The sequence below is a fragment of the Mastigoproctus giganteus genome, chromosome 7 (assembly GCF_048544385.1).
Source record: "Mastigoproctus giganteus isolate SK-2022 chromosome 7, ASM4854438v1, whole genome shotgun sequence".
Taxonomy (NCBI): Eukaryota; Metazoa; Arthropoda; class Arachnida; order Uropygi; family Thelyphonidae; genus Mastigoproctus; species Mastigoproctus giganteus.
Window position 1 is genome coordinate 170,756,571 of NC_143581.1, and position 20,858 is coordinate 170,777,428.

The 20,858-nt window shown below is 36.2% G+C and overlaps 1 protein-coding gene across 1 annotated transcript in view; it reads right to left on the reverse strand.

Annotated features, from left to right (window-relative positions):
* Positions 1 to 20,858, reverse strand: part of LOC150083332 (death-associated protein kinase 1-like) — a 574,715-nt gene that overhangs the window by 77,745 nt on the left and 476,112 nt on the right. Inside the window, exons 22-23 of the mRNA XM_090377188.1 lie at positions 19,075 to 19,269; positions 12,053 to 12,315 (exon numbers count right to left, since the gene is read on the reverse strand). Of these exons, the coding sequence (XP_090233314.1) occupies positions 12,053 to 12,315; positions 19,075 to 19,269 (458 nt within the window). The remainder of the gene's footprint in view (positions 1 to 12,052; positions 12,316 to 19,074; positions 19,270 to 20,858) is intronic.

Genomic DNA, 20,858 nt, shown 5'->3' on the forward strand with positions numbered 1-20,858 from the left:
ACCATTTTTAAATTCTGTACAGTGGGATCAACTGACGATGTTACCAACAGTAAATTCTAAGTGAGTGCGAAGCATTCAAGGAATTAATCGTGGAAGCTACTAAAACTTTCATACCTATTAAGAAATATTGTTCAAGGTTTAGGCCAAAATGGTTATCTAATGAACTAGTGAGACTCGTAACAGAGAAGAAAAATGCATGGGATGCATATAAATTATCAAGCGACTCAGAAGCCTATGGCAGATATAAGCTAGTCTGTAATCAGGTCACAAAAGAGGTTAGGCAGGCGAAGGCAGATTACGAGAAATCCTTGGCAAAAGATGCTAAGAAAAACAGCAAGGATTTCTTTACTTATATAAACTCTAAAAGGAAGGGGATGAATCTGATTGGTCCACTTGACATTGATGGTTTGACTGTTGATGATCCTGCTCAGATAGCAAACAAACTGAAAGAGTATTTTTCATCTACATTCACACATGAGGAATTATTAAGGTTTGAAAATGGCAGAAGGTTATCAAATTGTAGCAGGATACTTAATGATTTTGTAATAACTGAGAGCAAAGTGTAGGAGAAATTGTTGAAGTTAAACATAAGAAAAGCATCTGGGGTGGATTGGATCTATCCAGTTATATTAAAGGAGACAGCAAAGCAACTAAGCAAACCCTTAGCCATAATTATGAGAGCATCCTTGGACTCAGGGGAGGTTCCCACGTACTGGAGATGTGCAAATGTATCCCCGATTCACAAAGGGGGGATCGAAGGATGACACGAGTAATTACAGACCAGTTAGTTTAACTACTATTCCGGGTAAAATAATGGAGTCACTTGTTAAAGATGCATTGCAGGATCATCTAGACAAGACTGCAGCAATAATTCAGACACAGCATGAGTTTGTTAAGGGAAAGCCTTGTCTAACAAATTTGATAGGATATTATGATGTGGATACAAAGGAACTGGATGCAAAAAATAATTTTGATATCATATATTTGGATTTCAGGAAAGCTTTTGACACTGTTGCGCATGGAAGACTATTGTACAAATTGGAGCAGAATAGTATTAAGGGTAAGTTGCTACAATGGATAAAGGATGGTTAAGTGGGAGAAGACAGAGGGTGGTAATCAATGGGTGCTGCTCTTCTTGGACTAATGTTATTAGTGGAGTTCCACAGGGTTCGGTGTTGGGTCCACCGTTGTTTTGTATATTTATCAATGATATTGATGAAGGTATATCAGGCTTAATGTTGAAGTCTGCAGATGATACAAAGGTTGGCAGGGTTGTTAATGACAGTAATGGCAGTGTGCTACTGCAACAGGATCTAGATAATTTGGGCGGATGGGCTAAGAAGTAGCAACTGAAGTTTAACCTTGACAAATGCAAAGTACTGCATATGGGTAGAAGTAACCCCAGAGAAATGTACCAACTGTGTGGTACTACACTTAAGGTGGTAGAAAATGAAAAAGACGTGGGAGTAATTGTGCAGTCAGATATGAAGTTTTCTGAGTAATGCAGACAGGCTGTCAGGGCAGATCATGGGGTTTTGTCAATGATATGTAGGAATTTTGCTAGCAGGGAAAAGGAGGTGATTGTCCCTCTGTATAAGGCAATGGTCAGGCCATGCCTTGAGTACTGGATACAGGTCTGGAGGCCTCATTTTAGGAAGGATGTAGATTTGCTTGAGCGTGTACAGAGAAGGGCAACAAGATTGGTGAGGGGAATGAAGGGATCCTCTTACCAAGAGAGGATTAAATTCTGCAAATTGCAGTGGCTGGAGACTAGGCACCTACGTGGTGACCTGATTGAGGTGTATAAGGCCTTGAATGGGTTGAGCACGCTGAATTCTGATGGGATACTTCCACTTGTTCAGATTACGAACCTAAGGGGGCATAAATTCAAATTAAGAAAGGACAGATGTAGAATAGATGTGCGGAAATTTGCCTTTAGCCAGCAGGTGGTTAATTGCTGGAACAAACTTTCATCTGTCGTTGTGGAAGTTGATAGGTTGAATAAATTTAAGGAGGAACTGGACAGGCATTTGGAGGGAATGGTGTGATTTTTTTTGGCTGATGCTGCATAAGCTCATGCACTTGCTTTCTTGCATTACATGCCACTACTACTACTACTACTACATCTCCCAGACTCAAACACAGCCATCAAATTGAAAAAGTATGTATCAATATTTATCATTTTATAATACAGCTTTCCAACCTTCCAGGGACCAATTCCAATGTGTTGTATACCAGGCAAGTCAATGCAATGCACTGCATGCTGTGACATCATGTTTGTATGCTGCAACTATACTGTAAAACCTCATGCTCTGCAGCAACCTAAGTATCATCTTTGTATTAATAACTGTCCTTGTGGTCCTCTCTCAATCCTTGGCTGACAGTATTCAATGGGGATTGACTTCTGAGTTCCATTAATTTGTGCAGTACATCCAAACATTTCCTTGCTGTGGAAGCAACATGTTTCTACACGGTGATTTTGATGTACAGTGTCGTAGTTTTATAATCTGTTCTGGATACTTTTAGCAATTGTGTGTGTGTGTGTGTGTGTGTGTGTGTGTGTGTGTGTGTGTGTGTGTGTGTGTGTGTGTGTGTGTGTACAGGGAATCATCTGTAGTTCAATTTCTTTTTACATATTGTTATTTAGTATCAGTAATCACAAATGATAAAAGAGAGTGAGCAAGTTTATACAGCTTTAGGCAAAAAAAAACACTTTCCATATCATCTGTCCATCCCCTCTAACAGCTTGTCTAGTTCTTTAAATTTATTCAAAGTACCCACCTCAACAACACTGCATGGAAATTTGTTCCACCAAGCAGCTACCTGTTGGCTGGAGGCAAATTTCCACACAATGTATATTTAACCTATATTCTGTGTTAGTGCTCTGAGCTGTTATAATTTTTCACTACATAAAGGCTATAATAATTCAAGTCTGCTGCACTGATGGGTTAATTAGTGTGCCTGCAGGTCATTGCTGTGTGGATTTGTTTAATGTTTGAAATACAGTGATTCTATGGCCATTGGTATTGGATTTTTGTTTCCATTTAAAATGATATTTTGTACAAGTTGTACTGGTGCCATCAGAAAAGTACTGCTTATATCAATTGGCATTTTTTTTTTTTTTTAATTATTTTAAGAACACATTCCTTCTGTAGTAACCTTATCTTTATCTCCCCCTCCCCCTTTTGTTACCATAGTTTTATTCCTGCACACTTGGCTTGTCATGTAACTTACTTTATATATTTTAATCTCTCTCTCTCTCTCTCTCTCTCTCTCTCTCTCTCTCTCTCTCTCTCACACACACACACAGAGGGCCAAGCAAGGTACAACTTGTTGCAACATGTTCAGTGCCTCATCTAGACATAATGATGCAAGAATCACCTGTTTATTAGCAGTCAACATGTGCTAATTCACATGTTGATCACACAAAGTGTTTTATGTATTTCACCACATTTTAAAATGAATGACATTACTGAGCCATGAATTTGGATCAAAAATTTTGTTTCAAATTAGGAAAAGCACACCACAAACCCAAAAATATTAAAAATAGCTTTTAGAGAAAATGCCATGTGTTATTCAAACTTTTCAGTGGTTTGCAAAAGAGGCCTGCTTGTCCACTAAAGATGATCCTTGCTCTGGCCACCCTTCAGTTTCAAAAGCATGATCAAATCACTCGAGTTCGTGACCTCATCAGGTGTGTTCGATGTTTAACTACTTGTGAAGTTGCTGGTGAAATTCTTATTTCTTATAGGGCATGCCAAATCAATATTAACACAAGATTTAAGTATGCAACTCATTTCAACCAAGTTTGTGCCTTGCATCCTCAATGATAACCACAAAGAGTGGTGCATTTTTACAGGCTCTCATCTTTGTCAGCATGCCGCCCATGTTCACACTGTTTCTTACATCATTAATGGTGACAAATCATGGAGAAGATGGAGTCTCCCTCGACAGACAACTCCTCCATATCTTCTCAAAAGCCTAAAAAAAAGCAAGACAATCTTGATTAAATGTGTATCATATTTTTTGACTCACTGGACACTGCTTATTATGAATCTGTAAACTATAAAACATTTCTACAGCATTACACGAGGTGGAATTAGAGATACTAATTCAAAATAATAGTGCCAACAAAAATATCTGTAAGGGAAGCAGCAACAGAAACTGAACAGTTGTGTGATTGGAAGTAATGTTTGTGAGGATGATTAGCTTAGCTGCCTCTTCTGGATAGTCCTGAAGTTTAGGAGTGATTCTTGGGTTGTCAACCCAGATGTGGAAAAAAATATTACATGATAGGGAGAATTTTTGATTTGTACAATCAGCAGCTGCTTGAAGAGAAATAATGCTGACTGCAGAACAGAATATGTAGAATACTTCTTTTGAATCAATCAATTTTTTTTTTTATGCAAAAGAAGCAATATTTGTGATATGCTTAAATCAAGAAAGGTTAGAAGTCAAGGTTAGGTTATCCCAGTAAGAATGTGGTCTTTTGAAGAAATGTCCATGTTTCACAACCATATGTTAGGACAGGGAGGATACACTGTTCAAAAACTTTTTGTCTGAGATAGAGTGGGAAAATTTGTCTTGAAGACTATATTAAGCTTTCCAAATACATGCCATTCCAATTTTATGCGCCCCCCCCAATTTCCATCCGTTGAAATTTCTTGTCCAAGATAAATATACCTTCCACTTCTAGTTCTTGTTCATCACCCCATGATTTTCTTTGGTCTGGTAAATTTTTTGAATGTAACCTGTGTTTCCTTGATATTCATCTTTAAACCAAACTTCATGCTTTCATGTTGCAGTTCTTCATTGTTTTGCTGCAATTTTTCCGGTTCACTGGCAAAGAGAATGATATCATCTGCAAATCATAAAAATGATTTAGGTAATCTCTATTTATCTTGAGTCCTTTATTATTCCAATTCAGCTTGCAAAAAATTTCTTCTAAATGGGCAGAAAATAGTTCTGGAGAGATTGTGTCTCCTTGTTGGACACCCGTATTGATGCAGTCACCTTTTCATATATTGATTGGGGAATACTGATGTAAGCTCTGTCTACACCTTTGTTGATTAGGGGTTGATTATTGCTTGTTTTGTGACTAAGTCAAATGTTTTTGACTCAGTTGGTCCCACTGTATATAATTTAAAATTTGTCTGAGACTACTGTAGTAACCTTTATGTAGGTTGTATTCATTGTGCTCCTCTATAACTTGCTGCACTGTTTCGATGTGATCCATTGTAATAAAGCTGCTTCTGAAACCTGCTTGCTCTTAGGATTGTACTGCACCGAGTATTGTGCCAATTCTTCATAAAAGTATCTTTGTGAAAACCTTGTAGACAACTGGCATTTTTCCATGCTACATTTTTCTGCATTTTTCCATGCTACATTTTTCTGCATTTTTCCATGCTACAGGTACTTTGTTATGCAGAAAGTATTTTGAAAATAGTTTGGCTAGAGCTTTACACACTGGCTGGCCTCCAGCTTTCAACATTTCGACAGTGCCTTTATTGGGTCCTGCTGCTTTGCCATTTTTCTTCGATTTCATAGCATCTTCTATTTTTTCCACAGCTTTTGGGGTTGGATCCAGTTGTTGTCCTTTATCCCTATAAAGATTTGAATAATATTCTTCCACTCATTTTAGTATTGTTGTTGTGCCATCCTCAAGCTTCAAAGCAAACATTTTGCTTTCTTAACCCTTGATTTTTTCCTAGTGTCCTGCCGAGATTAATGTTAAACTTGCACATTTCTACATATTCTACCTTATTTATTTTGATATTCTGGTTGGTTTTTCTTGTTTTACAGTAGGTGCAAGTGCATAGGCAGTGTCTAAAATAGTCTCAATGACTTTGTCATTATTAGTTGAAATATCTATGTCAAGAAGACCTTGCAGCACATGTAACTGATTGGACAGTTCTAGATCAAAGTTTTGATGATTTTTCAATAGTTGCTTAGTGTTGATTTTCTTCACTTCAGTTGACTTGACCAATTTCTTTCATTCTTTCTTGCAATTAATTTAGATTTTTGCTCTCAGTAACCAACAACTTTAAAATTGTTCAAGACTGAGCAGTCAGTGAATATCATTTTAATGTTTGTCAGTATGAAGTCAATTTCACTAGTCAAGAGGGCTATTCCACATCCATTTTCATTCAGCCTTTTTCTTGAAGAAGGAGTTCATGAAGAACAAATTTTGTTCCTTCCTGAATTCAATTAAGTTTTTACGGCTCCAGCAAATAGAGAAGTTTTTTTTTTTATATTTTTGTTGTTTTATTGACTTAAATTGGCATATTAATTTATTTTATAGAAGTAGCTTTATATTCCTAGTACGATACTTAGTTTAATTTTTAACTTTGATAGAGATTTTGTAAGTTATTACTTAGTGTCGGTAAGGATATCCAATCCACATGTTTTACAAGTTTTTGCAGCTCCAGCGAACGAGAGTTTTTAGCTATATTTAGCCACTTTATTGACTTAATTGTTATATTAATTATTTTCTATAAGTAGCTTATAGACCTAGTCAAGATCCCTGGTTAATTCTGAATTTAGATAGCGAGATTTTGGAAGTTAATTAATACTTAGTGTCCTTAGATTTACCATTCGTAACTTGCCGCCATTGTTATACAATACAACGTATTGTATATAGTATTATCAATTAATCAGTAAAATTTATTAATCTTGTTAACTTCATTATCAATTAAATTGTACTTTTTTAACTAAATACATATAACGACTTAGATTTACTAACGTAACATTATTAATTAATACATAACTTGATATGGAAGTTATATAACGAAACTCAGAGATAATACTTGATACTGAAAAAATATATATATATACATACATATATATATAGTGTTATAACTGCATTGGGATATAAGTTTAGGGTTATAATTTTGTACTGAAATTGAATTTTATTGAAATTGAATAGAAATCATGACTCAGACCAGAGTAGCAAAGCAGAGAACTGAGGGGGTAGTTGTCCTCTGAATCACAGCCTTTTAAAATGTACTGCTTGCTTGATGTCTGTGGAGCAATCAGGTACGGGATATGATATTGCCAAGGGGAATGTCCTTGTGTGTGTGTGTGTGTGTGTGTGTGATGTAAGGAGTGTGAGGAAATCAGGCAACAACTCAGCGTTATGGGCCTATATGAGAGCTTGAAGGACAGGGTGAATGCCCTCGAAGGATCTAAATTGAGGAGCCCATCAAGCTCTCAGCTGCCCACATCAATGCCACAGCTTGCACTTGAACATCACACAACACAGCGGCAACCCTCAAGGCAGAATGCGCTGGTCCCACAGGAACTAGTAGTTGTCGGTGACTCTATTGTCAGGGAAACGGGGAACAATTTGTGTAAAAAGGATAGGTGGAACAGGACCGCGGCAAAGGTTGATGACATTGTAGAGCAGATATCATCTTTTAAGGGCACAAAAGGTGATATTGTTGTACACGTTGGCACTAATGATATTAAGAATAGGAGGCCGGCGGAATTACTAAACAAGTACAGGTCACTGTTGAAAAAAAAGTCGTGAATTAGGGTTGAATTTGAAAGTGTCTGCAATTCTGCACAGACACGATAGGAGGGAGTACATGATGAGAGCTTTGTCGATCAATTCGGCACTGGAGAGATTGTGCAAAGCTCCAGGGGTAGAATTTTTCTCAGCCTGGTCTGTGCTTGTTAACAGGAGAGACTGCTTCTACAGGGATGGGATACACTTAAATAGAAAGGGTGCAAGAATATTTGCTGATGCTATTGAGGCAGTGTTCGGTGGGTTGGAAAACTGCTAGCTTGGGGGGGGGGGGGATACATGGACTAGCTCACATCTGGTGAGTATGCGCTTGGCCCACCCAGGGTCCTGAGCTGAATATCATCATTCTTCTCTTCCTTGGTGATTCCTTTCTACTTTCTCTCTCTCTCTCTCTCTCTCTCTCTGGGTAGCTTGTGAATTTTTTTTTTTTTGGCTCGTGCAGCATAAGCCTCAGGCTTCCCTGCACCATATAGCCAATAATTATAATAATAATAATAAATAATTATAATAATATATTAACAGTAGCTGCTGGCAGAGGTGAAAGTGATTCTTGCACTGCTTCTATAGGAATGAGCAGCAGCCTGGAAAACAAGATCCAGGGGACTTCAGAGACTGCTGGGAGTCATTGCAGTACAAGGAAACACATGGGTTGTGTTAAGGTGGCTAAGAATAGGAACAGGTGCATGTATACTTGTTTGTAAACCAATGCTAGGAGTTTGGTAAATAAATTTGATGCATTTGAGGTTTTGGTCAAAACATCAAAGGCAGATATTGCTGGGAAATCAGAGACATGGTGTCACACAGGTATCAGGAATGTAGAACTGGAATTTGGGGAATACAATGTGTACAGGAAGGATAGACAGGATAGGAAGGGAGGAGTGGTTATGCTATTAGTTAAGGATCACATAAAATCCAAGGAAGTGCAGCCAGTCGACATCGCTAAACAGAGCAATGTCGAGTCAGTTTGGTGTGACATAAACACTGGGAAACCAAAATTGAGAGTAGGAGTGTGTTATAGGCCTAATGACTCTGATGAGTATAATAAAAAACTGTACAGGGAAATAGAGTGGGCCAGTAAATCAGAGAGTCTTATAATGAGAGATTTTAATTTCCCAGATATTGGCTGAAATTTGTGGGTTGGTCACTCACACACTGGCAAGGCTTTTGTGGATTTATTGGATGATTGTTTTCTACATCAGCACATTCAACTAGAGGGAGTAATACTCTTGATCTGATTATCAGTAGTGATTCTTCATGCAATAAGAATCTGCAGATAAAGGAACCAGCAGTGATCACAGTGTGCTGAAGTGGGATTTAATCAAAGCAGTAACTATCATCAAGGTTAAAGGGAAGGGTTTTTGCTTTCATAAAGATGACTAAGGAGGTCTGAGACAGTATTTAAATTCTATACGGTGGGATCAATTGATGATGTTACCAACAGCAAATTCAAAATGGGAAGCACTCAAAAAATTAATGTTGGAAGCTACTAGGCTTTACACACCAACAAAGAAATATTGTTCAAGGTTTAGGCCTAAATGGATGTGAGATGAACTAATGAGACATGTGGCAGAGAAGAAAAATGCATGGGATACATACAAATTAATGGGTGACATGGAAGCCTACGATAGATATAAGCTGGTTTGTAACCAAGTCACAAAGGAGGTTAGGCAGGCAAAGTTAGATTATGAGAAATCGTTGGCAAAGAATGCAAAGAAAAACAGCAAAGAGTTCTTTATGTATGTAAACTCTAGAAGGAAGGGAATAAATCAGATTGGTCCACTGGATATCAATGGTTCAACTGTTGATGATCCTGCTCAGGTGGCTAACAAATTAAATGAGTATTTTGCATCTCCATTCACACATGAGGAGTTATTCAGGGAGGGGAATGCCAGAGGTGAACTAAACTCTGGCAGTGAGCTAGATGATTTTGTAATAAATTGAGAGGAAAGTGGAGGAGAAATTGTTGAAGATAAACAAAAGAAAGGCACCTGGGGGTAGATGGGATCTATCCAGTTATATTAAAGGAGGCAGCAAAGGAAGTAAGTAAACCCTTAGCCATAATCATGAGAGCTTCCTTGGACTCAGGGGAGGTACCCATGGACTGGAGATGTGTAAATGTGACCCCAATTCACAAAGGAGGATCAAAGGGTGACAAGTAATTATAGACCTGTTAGTTTAACTTCTGTTCCAGGAAAATTAATGGAGGCACTGGTTAAAGAAGTGCTGCAGGATCATCTAGACAAGACTTCAGTTATAGCTCGGGCACAGCATGGGTTTGTTAAGGGAAAGTCTTGTCTGACCAATTTTATTGGATGCTATGATGTGGTCTCTCAAAGCAACTGGATGTAGGGAATAACTTTGATATCATATATTTTGATCTTAGAAAGGCTTTTGATACTGTTGCACATGGAAGACTGCTGCACAAATTGGAGCAGTGCGGCATTGGAGGCAAATTGCTACTATGGATAAAGGGATGGTTGAGTGAGAGAAGACAGAGAGTGGTAATCAATGGACACTGCTCTTTGTGGACTAATGTTATTAGTGGAGTCCCTCAGGGTTCAGTGTTGGGTCCATTGTTGTTTTCTGTATTTATAAATGATACTGATGATGATATATCAGGCTTAATGTCCAAGTTTTCAGATGATATGAAGAGTGGCAGGGTTGTTAATGACACTAATGACAGTACACGCTGCAACGGGATCTAGAAAAGTTGAGCAGATGGGCTGAGTGGTGGCAAATGAAGTTTAACATTGACAAATGTAAAGTACTACATATGGGAAGCAGTAACCCCAGAGTAACGTATCAACTCTGTGGTACTACAATGACAATGGTAGAGAATGAAAAGGACCTGGGGGTAATTGTGCAGGCAGATATGAAGTTTTCTGAGCAGTGCAGACGGTCTGCAAGAGTAGCTCATTGTGCCTTGTAAATGACATACAGGAATTTTTCTAGCAGGAATAAGGAGGTGATTATCCCCTTGTATAAGGTGATGGTCAGGCCACACCCTGAGTACTGTATACAGGTCTGGAGGCCGCATTTTAAGAAGGATGTAGAGCTGTTGGAATGAATACAGAGAAGGGCAACGAGATTAGTGAATGGAACAAAGGGTTGCTGTTACGAAGAAAGGTTTAAGTTTTGCAGATTAGAGCTTTTAAAGACTAGGCTCCTGCAAGGAGATCTGATTGAGGTGTATAAAGCCTTGAATGGTTTGAGCATGCTCAATGCTGATGGGATCCTTTCTCTTGCTCATAATAATTACCTGAGAGGGCATAAATTCAAATTGAGGAAACACAGTTGTAGGATAGATGTGCTGAAGTTTGCCTTTAGCCAGCGGGTAGTTGATTGGTGGAACAGACTTCCATCTTTTGCTGTGGAAGTTGATAGTCTAAATAAATTTAAGGATCAGGTGGACAGGTATTTGGAATGAACAGAGGATTTTTTTTTTTTTTTTTTTTTGCTGATGCTGCATAAGCTTGCTTTCTTGCATTGTATGCCTCTACTAATGCTAATGAGTAGACTGCCTCTATCATCTTTTTTTCCAGTTCCATATGGACCACCAGATCTTTTCCCATTTTGGATCTTACCAATTCTCACACTGAAATCTCCCATTACAATTTTATTGTGATAGTTATCCTGCTTTTAAAGGCACAATACACCTTCATACAATTCTTAAACTTCATCATTACTGTGACTACTTGTAGGAGCATAAGCTTGAATAATTTGAAGAGGATAGTGATTACTTAGCTTAATAGTACAGCAAGCAATTCTTTTGGTAATACCTTCTATTTTTATAGTTGAATCTGTTAGTCTTTTGCTGTTCAGGAACCCAATTCCACCACATTGTCCATTGTTTGTTCCTTTTAGTACAGCCAATATCCATCTTCTAGAACAATGGCTGTAAATCTTCACTTTTTCTTTGAATCTCTCATAAACTGATGTCTCAACTGATGTTTTTCAGATTTGCAATAGTTCCTCTAGGCATGAGTCTGTACTCATAGACCAAACGTTAAGCGTTCCAGTGTCTAAAGTCAAAAGGCAGTCGGATCGAGCCCAGTGATTCTTACACCCTCTTTCATAGAGCTGGTCTTCTTTCTGCCATTTGGGTCATTTATTCTGTTGTAAAGCCATATATTTCATGTCAAACCACATCTCATCCTAAATATTTACTAAAATCGATTTTGAAATATTCATTGAGGACAAAGATATTATCTGTTATTGTTTAACTTTTGGATACCAAGGTATTAGTAGCAGGGCATGTTTGTATATAGGTTTTATATATTATTTTAAATAAACTGCAAGAGCAAGTGAGAAAGAGAGCGTAAACGATTTGTAACATTTATTAAGGTGAAGTGAACTTTGATATTCGCAAAGCAGAATTCATACTATTTGTGCTATTTATACTATTCATACTGTAATTATTTGTGATTTATCAATAAGTCTCTTAATTTGATATATGTATAAGGAAAGAAAAAATATATAAAAAGAGAGATCTATATGATTTTACAAAACATACACACTTCAACTTACCTGCACCACTTTTATCCTTGTATTGCTAATGTACTGCTTCAGTGATTTCATAGCCGAAGAACCAACAACATGGGCATCTAAAACAATTACTGTATCATGAAAATCAAAAATATATTTAAATCTCTGATGAACAGTTTGTAATAGAATATTTGCATCGGAACTGATATATTCTCCAGTTGTTGCATTTTTTGTAGAACTTGCCAAATCAGCATGAGTAGCGATTAGAATGACTTTAGCAGATTTGCTGCTCCTTCCACAGTGTCCTAATAAAAAAAAAAAAATAAATAAAATAATAATAATAAAGATATTATATATACATGTATACAGAGTGTTTCTTAATTACACCAACAAAATTAGAAGTGTAGATCTAGGAATCAAAACAAGTAAAAGTTTATGCATTTGATTCTGAATGGTTATGGAACTATGGCTGTTTGGAATTGTTGAAAATAATAAAAATAAATAAGAATAAGCATTATGTACCTAGTAAAATATTTATTAATTCTAGATGCACGATTGCTCATTCTTATACATTTTTTATTATTTTTTTTAACTCTGCAGCCATTCACAATTGTTCAGAATCACACACTATTTACAGGAATTTTTTTTTTTTTTTTTTTTGTTTTGGCACATAAAACTACCCATATAACTTTGTTGATGCAATTTTGAAACACGCCCTATATATGTGTGTATATGTATTTATTTAGTGAATAGTTTTAATATATGAATAGTTTTAATATAAGAAAGCAAAAGAATAATTAAGATAATGTGTTATTACCTTACTAGCACTATCATGTGCAAAGCAGCAATGCTAGAGTGCAGCAGGATGTATTATTAATGCATGAGTTCATTTAACAATTACTATGCATTTCACATATAACTGTAAACCAGAAATAATAAAAAACAATAATAATAATCATAATACTATAGAAATACTAAAAATATCAAAAAATAATGAAAAGAGAAAACAAAACAATAATATTTATATTTTACATGCATGCACAAGTAACCACAAACAAAGCAGAACTGATCTACTGCAAATCTGAAGAAAAATCAAAAAGACAGAATAAATTATCATTTCTCATCTCATCAGAGGTATTATGGTGTATTATTATATATACTGTAAAGTATATATATGTATATATACACATATATACATATATATAAATGCAATACGATTGAGTACAAAATATACTGTAAAGTTTATTTTGATATAAGTTTTTTTTTTTTGTAATAGTTTGTAAATTAATTTTTATAATATTATAAATATAATTTTTTTTTGAAAGTTACTTTCTGTGATATTTAGTAAATTTAACAATGGTTGTGATGTGACAAGATCCACCTTGAACACTTCGTCACAGGGTATCGTGACTCATACAGAAATAGCCGATAGTGATTTCCAGACGAATCATGATTTCATAATTTGCAGAACCTGTGGCATGTACTGAAAGGTCGACCTAGTGGATAATCATAGCTCACCTGGAAATTCTTTTGTTTGTCCCCTTTGTACAGAGTATATTGATCTAAAGTTAAAATTTGATGCATTGCTAGAAGAATTTGAGTCACTGAAAAAAACGGGTGCTTGTCCTTGAGAAAAATGTAACTGGGAGCTTGTCAGGGACTCCAGAATTTAGTAACTTATCAAATGATGCATTTCCAATTCAGGCCCCAGAATAGAATAACCAAGTGCAAACTGCTCTGGTTCAAGAGGACTTAGTTCTATTAGGAAACCCCATTGTCAGGGAAACAGAAAATATTTTTTGCAATAAGGATAGGTGGACTAGAACCAGAGTATGTCTACCAGGAGCAACAATTAATGATGACACCAACAGATTGTCAGAATAAGAGGGGTAAAGAGAATATTATTATTCATGTGGGGGCTAATTTTTTTTTTTTTTTTTTTGATAGTTGGTGGCGCATCAGCTTCTGTGGCCATAATGCACCTCCCAAGGTTTTTTTGCAGTACTTTGATCCAAGCCCGAGGCGGGATTCGAACCCGCGACCTTTGGGTTGCCAGGCAGGCACTTTACCTACCCGGCTAGCCCGGTCGGCTGGGGGCTAATGATATTAAGCACCCATGATCTGACAATCTGTTAGACAAATATAGGACCATGCCGAAGAAATGCTGTGAGTTAGGTCAGAAGGACTGAAGGACTCTGCAAGGCTTTTGGGGGGGAAATTTTTGTAAAGGGAAAATCACGTTTAACAAATCTGGAATGAGGAAAGACTTAGAATATGTGGGTTGTACAGCTTGAAAACTAGGCAACTTAGAGAAAACTTGACTGAGGTGTTTAAGGCTCTGAATATATAGGACCATGCTTAAGAAATGCCATGAGTTAGGTCAGAATGTCTATGTGCCTGCAATTCTGCCCAAGCACGATAGATGCGAAGGCCTTGTGGATTAGCTCAAGACTTGAAGGACTCTGCAAGGCTTTTGAGGGGAAATTTTTGTAAAGGGAAAATCATGTTTAACAAATCTGCTAAGAGAAAAGACTTCAAATATGTGGGTTGCACAGCTTGGAAACTAGGCAACTTAGAGAAGATTTGATTGAGGAGTTTAAGGCTCTGAGAGGCAAAAGTAAAATGAATGAGGCCATAATTTTTACGGTTATAAATGATTCTAGAACTAGGTGGCCATAAATTCAAGTTACAGGGGGAGATGTTTAGACTGGATTGCAGGAAGTTTTATTTTAGCCAGCATGTCATAAATTACTGGAATAAGTTACCTACATGGGTGGCTGAGGCTGACAGTTCGGGGAAATTCAAAGGTCAGCTGAATAGTTACCTACGGGAGGAGGGAAATGCACAGGTTGTTCATTTCCTTTTCTTTTATTATTTTAACTTCTTTTTTTTTTGGCTAGTGCAGCATTAGGCTTAGGTTTCATTGCACCATATGGCCATTACTAATACTAATTGCATAGATTCCATCAGCCTTGGTTGTTTTGGTTACTTTAGTTGCAGCAATTTCTCTTTCAGCTTCCTTTCAGTTATCATAAAATCATTTAACTCCCAATTATTATTATTAGACAGATAGTTGCTAATCCTCTCTTTATAAATTTTTTCACATGGGAACTCAATGCAAAACATTTATTCAGCTTGTCAGCAATGTGTACAGGATCATCAATAGTTATGCCATTAACATCAAGTACATCAATGCAATTCATCCTTTCACTTCTAATGTTAATATAAGTAAAGAATCTGTGCTACTTTTCTTTGCATTTTAGTGAAAGAGTCCTCATAATATAATCTGTCTTAATATGCTTAATCCCCTAAGTAACTTCATTACAGTCCAGTTTGTACTTACTATAGGACTCTGTGTCTCATGACAGTTTACAATCATTCCCTGCACATTTATTTTTTCCACTAAAATCATCCAACATTTGTTTTGGTCTAAACCTTAAACAATATCTCTTAGTTGGCATAAAAATCTTAACAGCCTCTGTGACTACCTTCCTGTGTGCTTTACATTTGGCATTTACTTTTTTAACATCAGTTTATCCTAATGAATTAGCTTAAAAAACCCATCCCTTTACCCTTGACAGCAGTTATTTCTTTTCATAAATCCCACACCAATACACTTTGATCAAAGCCACCTAGTTGTTCCTTTTGTAGTTAAAGATTTTTAACACATGACATATCACTGCTGATTACCAGATCAAGATTATTTCTTTCTCTTGTTTCTCTAACATGTTGGTGTGGAAAGAAGTCATTTGGCAAACTAGAAATATTCTGCTGCTGCTGAGTGAGCTTCAAACCCATGAATCACAACTAATATCAAGAAAGTTAAAATCTCCAAAGAAAAGACATTCTGATTTGCTGACCTATTTTATTTTGTTATAGAATGGGTCGTGTAGCTGTTTAGCTAGTTTGTTATACAGGTAACCCTCGTAACATGGTAGTTTGGTTCCTACAAAATCTTGTGTAATGTGAAACCATGTTATACAGGTATAGTGTAGCTGTTTAGCTAGTTTGTTATACAGGTAACCCTCGTAACATGGTAGTTTGGTTCCTACAAAATCTTGTGTAATGTGAAACCATGTTATACAGGTATAGTGTAGCTGTTTAGCTAGTTTGTTATACAGGTAACCCTTGTAACATGGTAGTTTGGTTCCTACAAAATCTTGTGTAATGCAAAACTGTTATACAGGACTAAGAACCTGTACAAAAAAGGGGGAGGTTCCAAAAGCTAACAAAACTACACCATTTTTTTTTTTTTTATAACTATTGGAAACAATTTTTATAGTAGTAATAACTTAATATTTTAACTTTATTTTTATAATAGTAGTAACTTAAATAGTAATAACTGAACAAACATCTTACCTTACAAACTGTGATACTTATATGTGAGAAAATGTACTTTCATTTAATTTTCTTCTTCTTCATCGCTGCTAAGTACAATCTCTTTTGCAGCATCTAGATTTCATGTACTTTCTGCTCTCTTTAAAAGTCACGAACTGCACTCTTCGAAGTCGCAATTATTTTTATGATGTCAAACAAGCACAAGTTCAATAGCACAGAAATCCCAGGGATTTCTGTGCTATTGAACAAAATACAGTGAATCCCCACTTTAAATGATATGTGAAAATCTGAAGAATATTTTCCAGTTAGCAAAATAAAAATAAATTTACGCTTACATACATAGCTTAATTAATACGCACTGTAATATGTACATACTAATTGATATTTCTGTTCACTGACTTTTTTTTTTTTTGGTTGTAAAATTTAAAACAGTACAAATGATAAGCAATTAATAACAAAGAACACGGCACACCCAAGTTGCAACAAACCCGATATGCACAAGTGAGATACGAAATACTGTAATGAGTTTCTGAAAATTTATTTATGTTTTTTATATGACTGAATATGTCATGGAAGGGGAAATACATTTCACCATAATAACGTGAAAACTCACAGAATTTCAGCTATTGGTACTATCGCAAATGCAATACGATTGAGTTTACTACCTGTTTATAATAGATATTGCACTAACAGAAAAGCCCAATAAACCGGAAACTGCAAATTGTTTTTACTGTTTTATGGCAGTGATCTCCAGAAATGTGCTTTAGAAAAATATCACAAAGGCAATAACAACTAACAAGTCAACAGCAGGGATTCACAAAAAGGAATGGAAACATTGAAAATTACATCTAACATAATAGCTGGGATTTCCCTAGCACAAAAGCTCAAAAAATGTGAGATTTCCAGCAATTCTCAAACCGTGTTAGAGCAAAACCTTGTTGTAGAAGTACCATGTTATATGGGGGGGGGGGGTTGCCTGTACTCATCGTGGTCAATTTGACCTATAACACTTCTACTCTCATTTTTTTTTTTTTTTTCAGTGTTTTATGTCACACCAGACTGACCTAGTATTACCCTAGCGACCCAGTAAGCTCAAAATCTTAACCACATCCAAAAAAGCACAACTACTCCCACTCTTCTGTTATATGTCTGTCTATCTTTCTGTACAAATTCTGCAGTCCCAATATCAAAGTGATGCCAAGTCTTTGTTATTATGTTTGTTTGTTACTTGGTTTTTAGGAGCATTAGCAACTAAGGCCATATTGCTCCGGGAAATGCGGTGGCCATTCCCTGACCTTTCCGCATCCTCCGTATTTGGTGGTGACGGGCTCGAACCCCGGTCTAATCAAGAAGCGTATACTGTTACTCCTTCCCACCTGGCTATGGAGGCGCCGCCAAGTCTTTGATATTACATGATGTCAGCATTTAATGATTTGACTAACGTTTTATAGTCATCAAATTTAATATATTCCTATCATTCGTGTGTAAGCAAGTATTTTAATGACATCACCTGCATGTTAAGGACAAGTATGATCATCCTACACTCCACTCCAATGTAAGAACACTACACTACATGGAAAAGTAAATATAATTTATTGAACATAGTAGTGTCATTCTTAGAAATACAGGCTGAATAAAGAAATAGAGTAATTTAAAAAAGTAAGAAAGGGGGAAGAAATCACTGTATATTTGTATGTTATGGTAATTATTATTATTACTAGACATACAGTGCAAGGAAGCCTGAGGCTTATGCTGCACCAGCCATAAAAATTTCTGAGTTACCCTGAGAGAGAGAGAGAGAGAGAGAGAGAGAAAGAGAGAGAGAGAGAGTCAGAAGTAGAAGGGAATCACCAAGAAAGAGAAGAAGGATGATATCTAGCTCAGGACCCTGGGTATGCCAAGCCCATACTCGCCAGTGTAAGCCACTGAGGTTAATTTGGAGTGTCATAGCCTTGAACAGCAGATTTTTGGAGTTACATTATGCAAAAACTGCACAGAACATATTTCCAAAGAATGAGCTGGAGGAGTAAGGCTGCATTTAATTTGTGTCATACACCTGTGGAAGCTGAATGCTCTCAGCAGAGACATGTGATACAGACCAATCAACCTTTCTCCTTTTTTGCTGCCAAAATCAAGCCATTCTCTTGAGGCAAATATATCCCATGAAATTTTTCCCTGGTCTATAATCTACAAAATCTGCTAGTGAAGGCTCTGACACTTCAGATGTAATGTATGGTAAACTTCTACTTTTGTAAGTTACTCCATTTCAGCATTCTGTTGAATATAGTAGTTCCATTATACAGCCTATATTTTTAAGAATAGCCTGCAATTCAATGAATCATTTTTACTTCAAAATCCATGCAATGTAGTGTTCTAACTTTTATCCTTCTTACATCATGTTACCTGCATGTAGAAGATTGCTCTTCAACTCATGTTTTTATGTTTTCTTATCTATTCCCATGTCAGAACAAACTACCTTTACTATCATCTCTTTAAGAGAGTAGAATGAACCACAATAATGATCAAAATGGTTCTGCTCAACCTTGCAACTTCAGAAACTCAATGAGAAAATTGCTTTTCAACAAACTGAACAAAAAACTGGAAATCATCTAGAAGATAACACATTAAAAACTCTTATCAACAATTAATTTTATTAGTGTCTTACATTTTCATACCACACTGGAAAATTTTTCTGTTGCAAACACAATACATTATCAAGTACTTACCAAGTGGTTCTTGTGGTGTAATACGTGACTGAAGGAAAGATAACCAAAATATAACCTGTTGCAACTGGACTTCATATGCTTCTTCAAGTGAAAATACTATGGCATGAAGGCAATGTGTGTTACCAACAAACTTGTCATAAACTACATAGTAAGGCTCATGACCAGAAAATTCCCATAGACTAATATCTCCAATACCTATTCAAAAAATATTGGTGTAATTAAATAGATATTCCTCCCTGCCTGGTATTTACATTTGCTCAAAAAAAAATAACAACAACAAAAAAAAAAAAAAAAGAAAGCAGATACTTTTCTAGTAAACAGCACTCTGTGGCTTGATTATAAACAAGTTACTATTTTCTCAATAAATTAATGATATGAATAAGACAAAATGTGGGTAACACATTCACTTAAAATTTATATATTATTTATTAATATCATCACTGATGCATTAAGATTATTTAATATAACCTGTATTACACAACAAAATATGGCAGATTTTTCTACTAACATGGTATGGTTAATTTTCTTCAGTAATACAGAAGTAATGCCAACTTATCAAAGAATGTCTAACATGTGGAAAATGTCGGAGTGGACTCTTATTAGATGATGGAGCAATGTGTGTTCTTAAATTATCTTGAACCATTTCTAGTCTAGCAAGTGGCACCCTCTTTTAGTAGTCTGAAATGAAAGAATTTGTAATGACATCAAATGCAGTGGGTATTAAGAATGTTGTCTCATTCTCTCTGTGTTGGTGTTATTGTAGAAAAGAAGCAACAGAGCTTAATGGATCCTTATTTCTTTAATTGTTAGAGGGAGTGAGGGCTCCTTAGAAAAAAAACCCACACACACACACGCACGCGTGCTCAGACCGCACTTGTGTAAGAGTGTGTGCAGTGTATCCTCAATATCACTGAGGATACACTACACCTTAACTCTTAAGGCATTATGTTGATCCATGTTATCCCAAGCAACGTAATGCTTGCATAAATCTCAAGAGTTCTTGTTTGTTGCTGCAACGGCTAGGGAAGCAAGTTCAACTAACTTCAAGGGGTGTGTCAAAGTAGTAAACTATACAAAGAATACTTATCTGTGTATATGGTAATTTCAGGAGTGTAATCAATAAAATTAGTGAATTCTAATTCCTGGTTAAGATAACTAATACTTGTATAATAGGGCCAATGGGGAAGTACTGTCATTCAGAAATAGGGAATGATGAGTTTCATTTGGTGCATACAATGTATTTATGAATGGCAGGGAAAATGGAAGTAGTAGTAGAGTCAAGCTTCTTATCAAATGCAGTCTGAGCACAACAAAAGCTTTTGCAGATTCAGAAGTTGCACATACTAATACAGAATCTGTATGGGATAAGTTAACTGGAAGCAAATGTATAAGGAGAGTGGCAGTAACCTGCACACTAGAAGATTATGATAAAAACGTCTACAGGAAAATGGAATGGGCAAACAAAAGGAGTGTCTTATTATGGGTGATTTGAATGTTGTCTAATTGATTGGAGTAAGTGGGAAGGAATCTCACCATGGGAAACAAATTTTTAAATCATCTAGATAATTGTTATATGTATCAGCATGTTAGGGAAAGTACTATGGACAAAAATATTTCAGACTAGATCATCACGCACTAACCAGATGACATCACAGGGCTGATAGTACAGGAACCAGGGAGTGATCACAGCGTTCTAAGTTATATGATGAGGAGAGAGAGATAGCAGTTGGTAGAAGCAAAAGAATAAGTTTTAATTTCAGGAAAAATTAGTTTAATAGCCACAC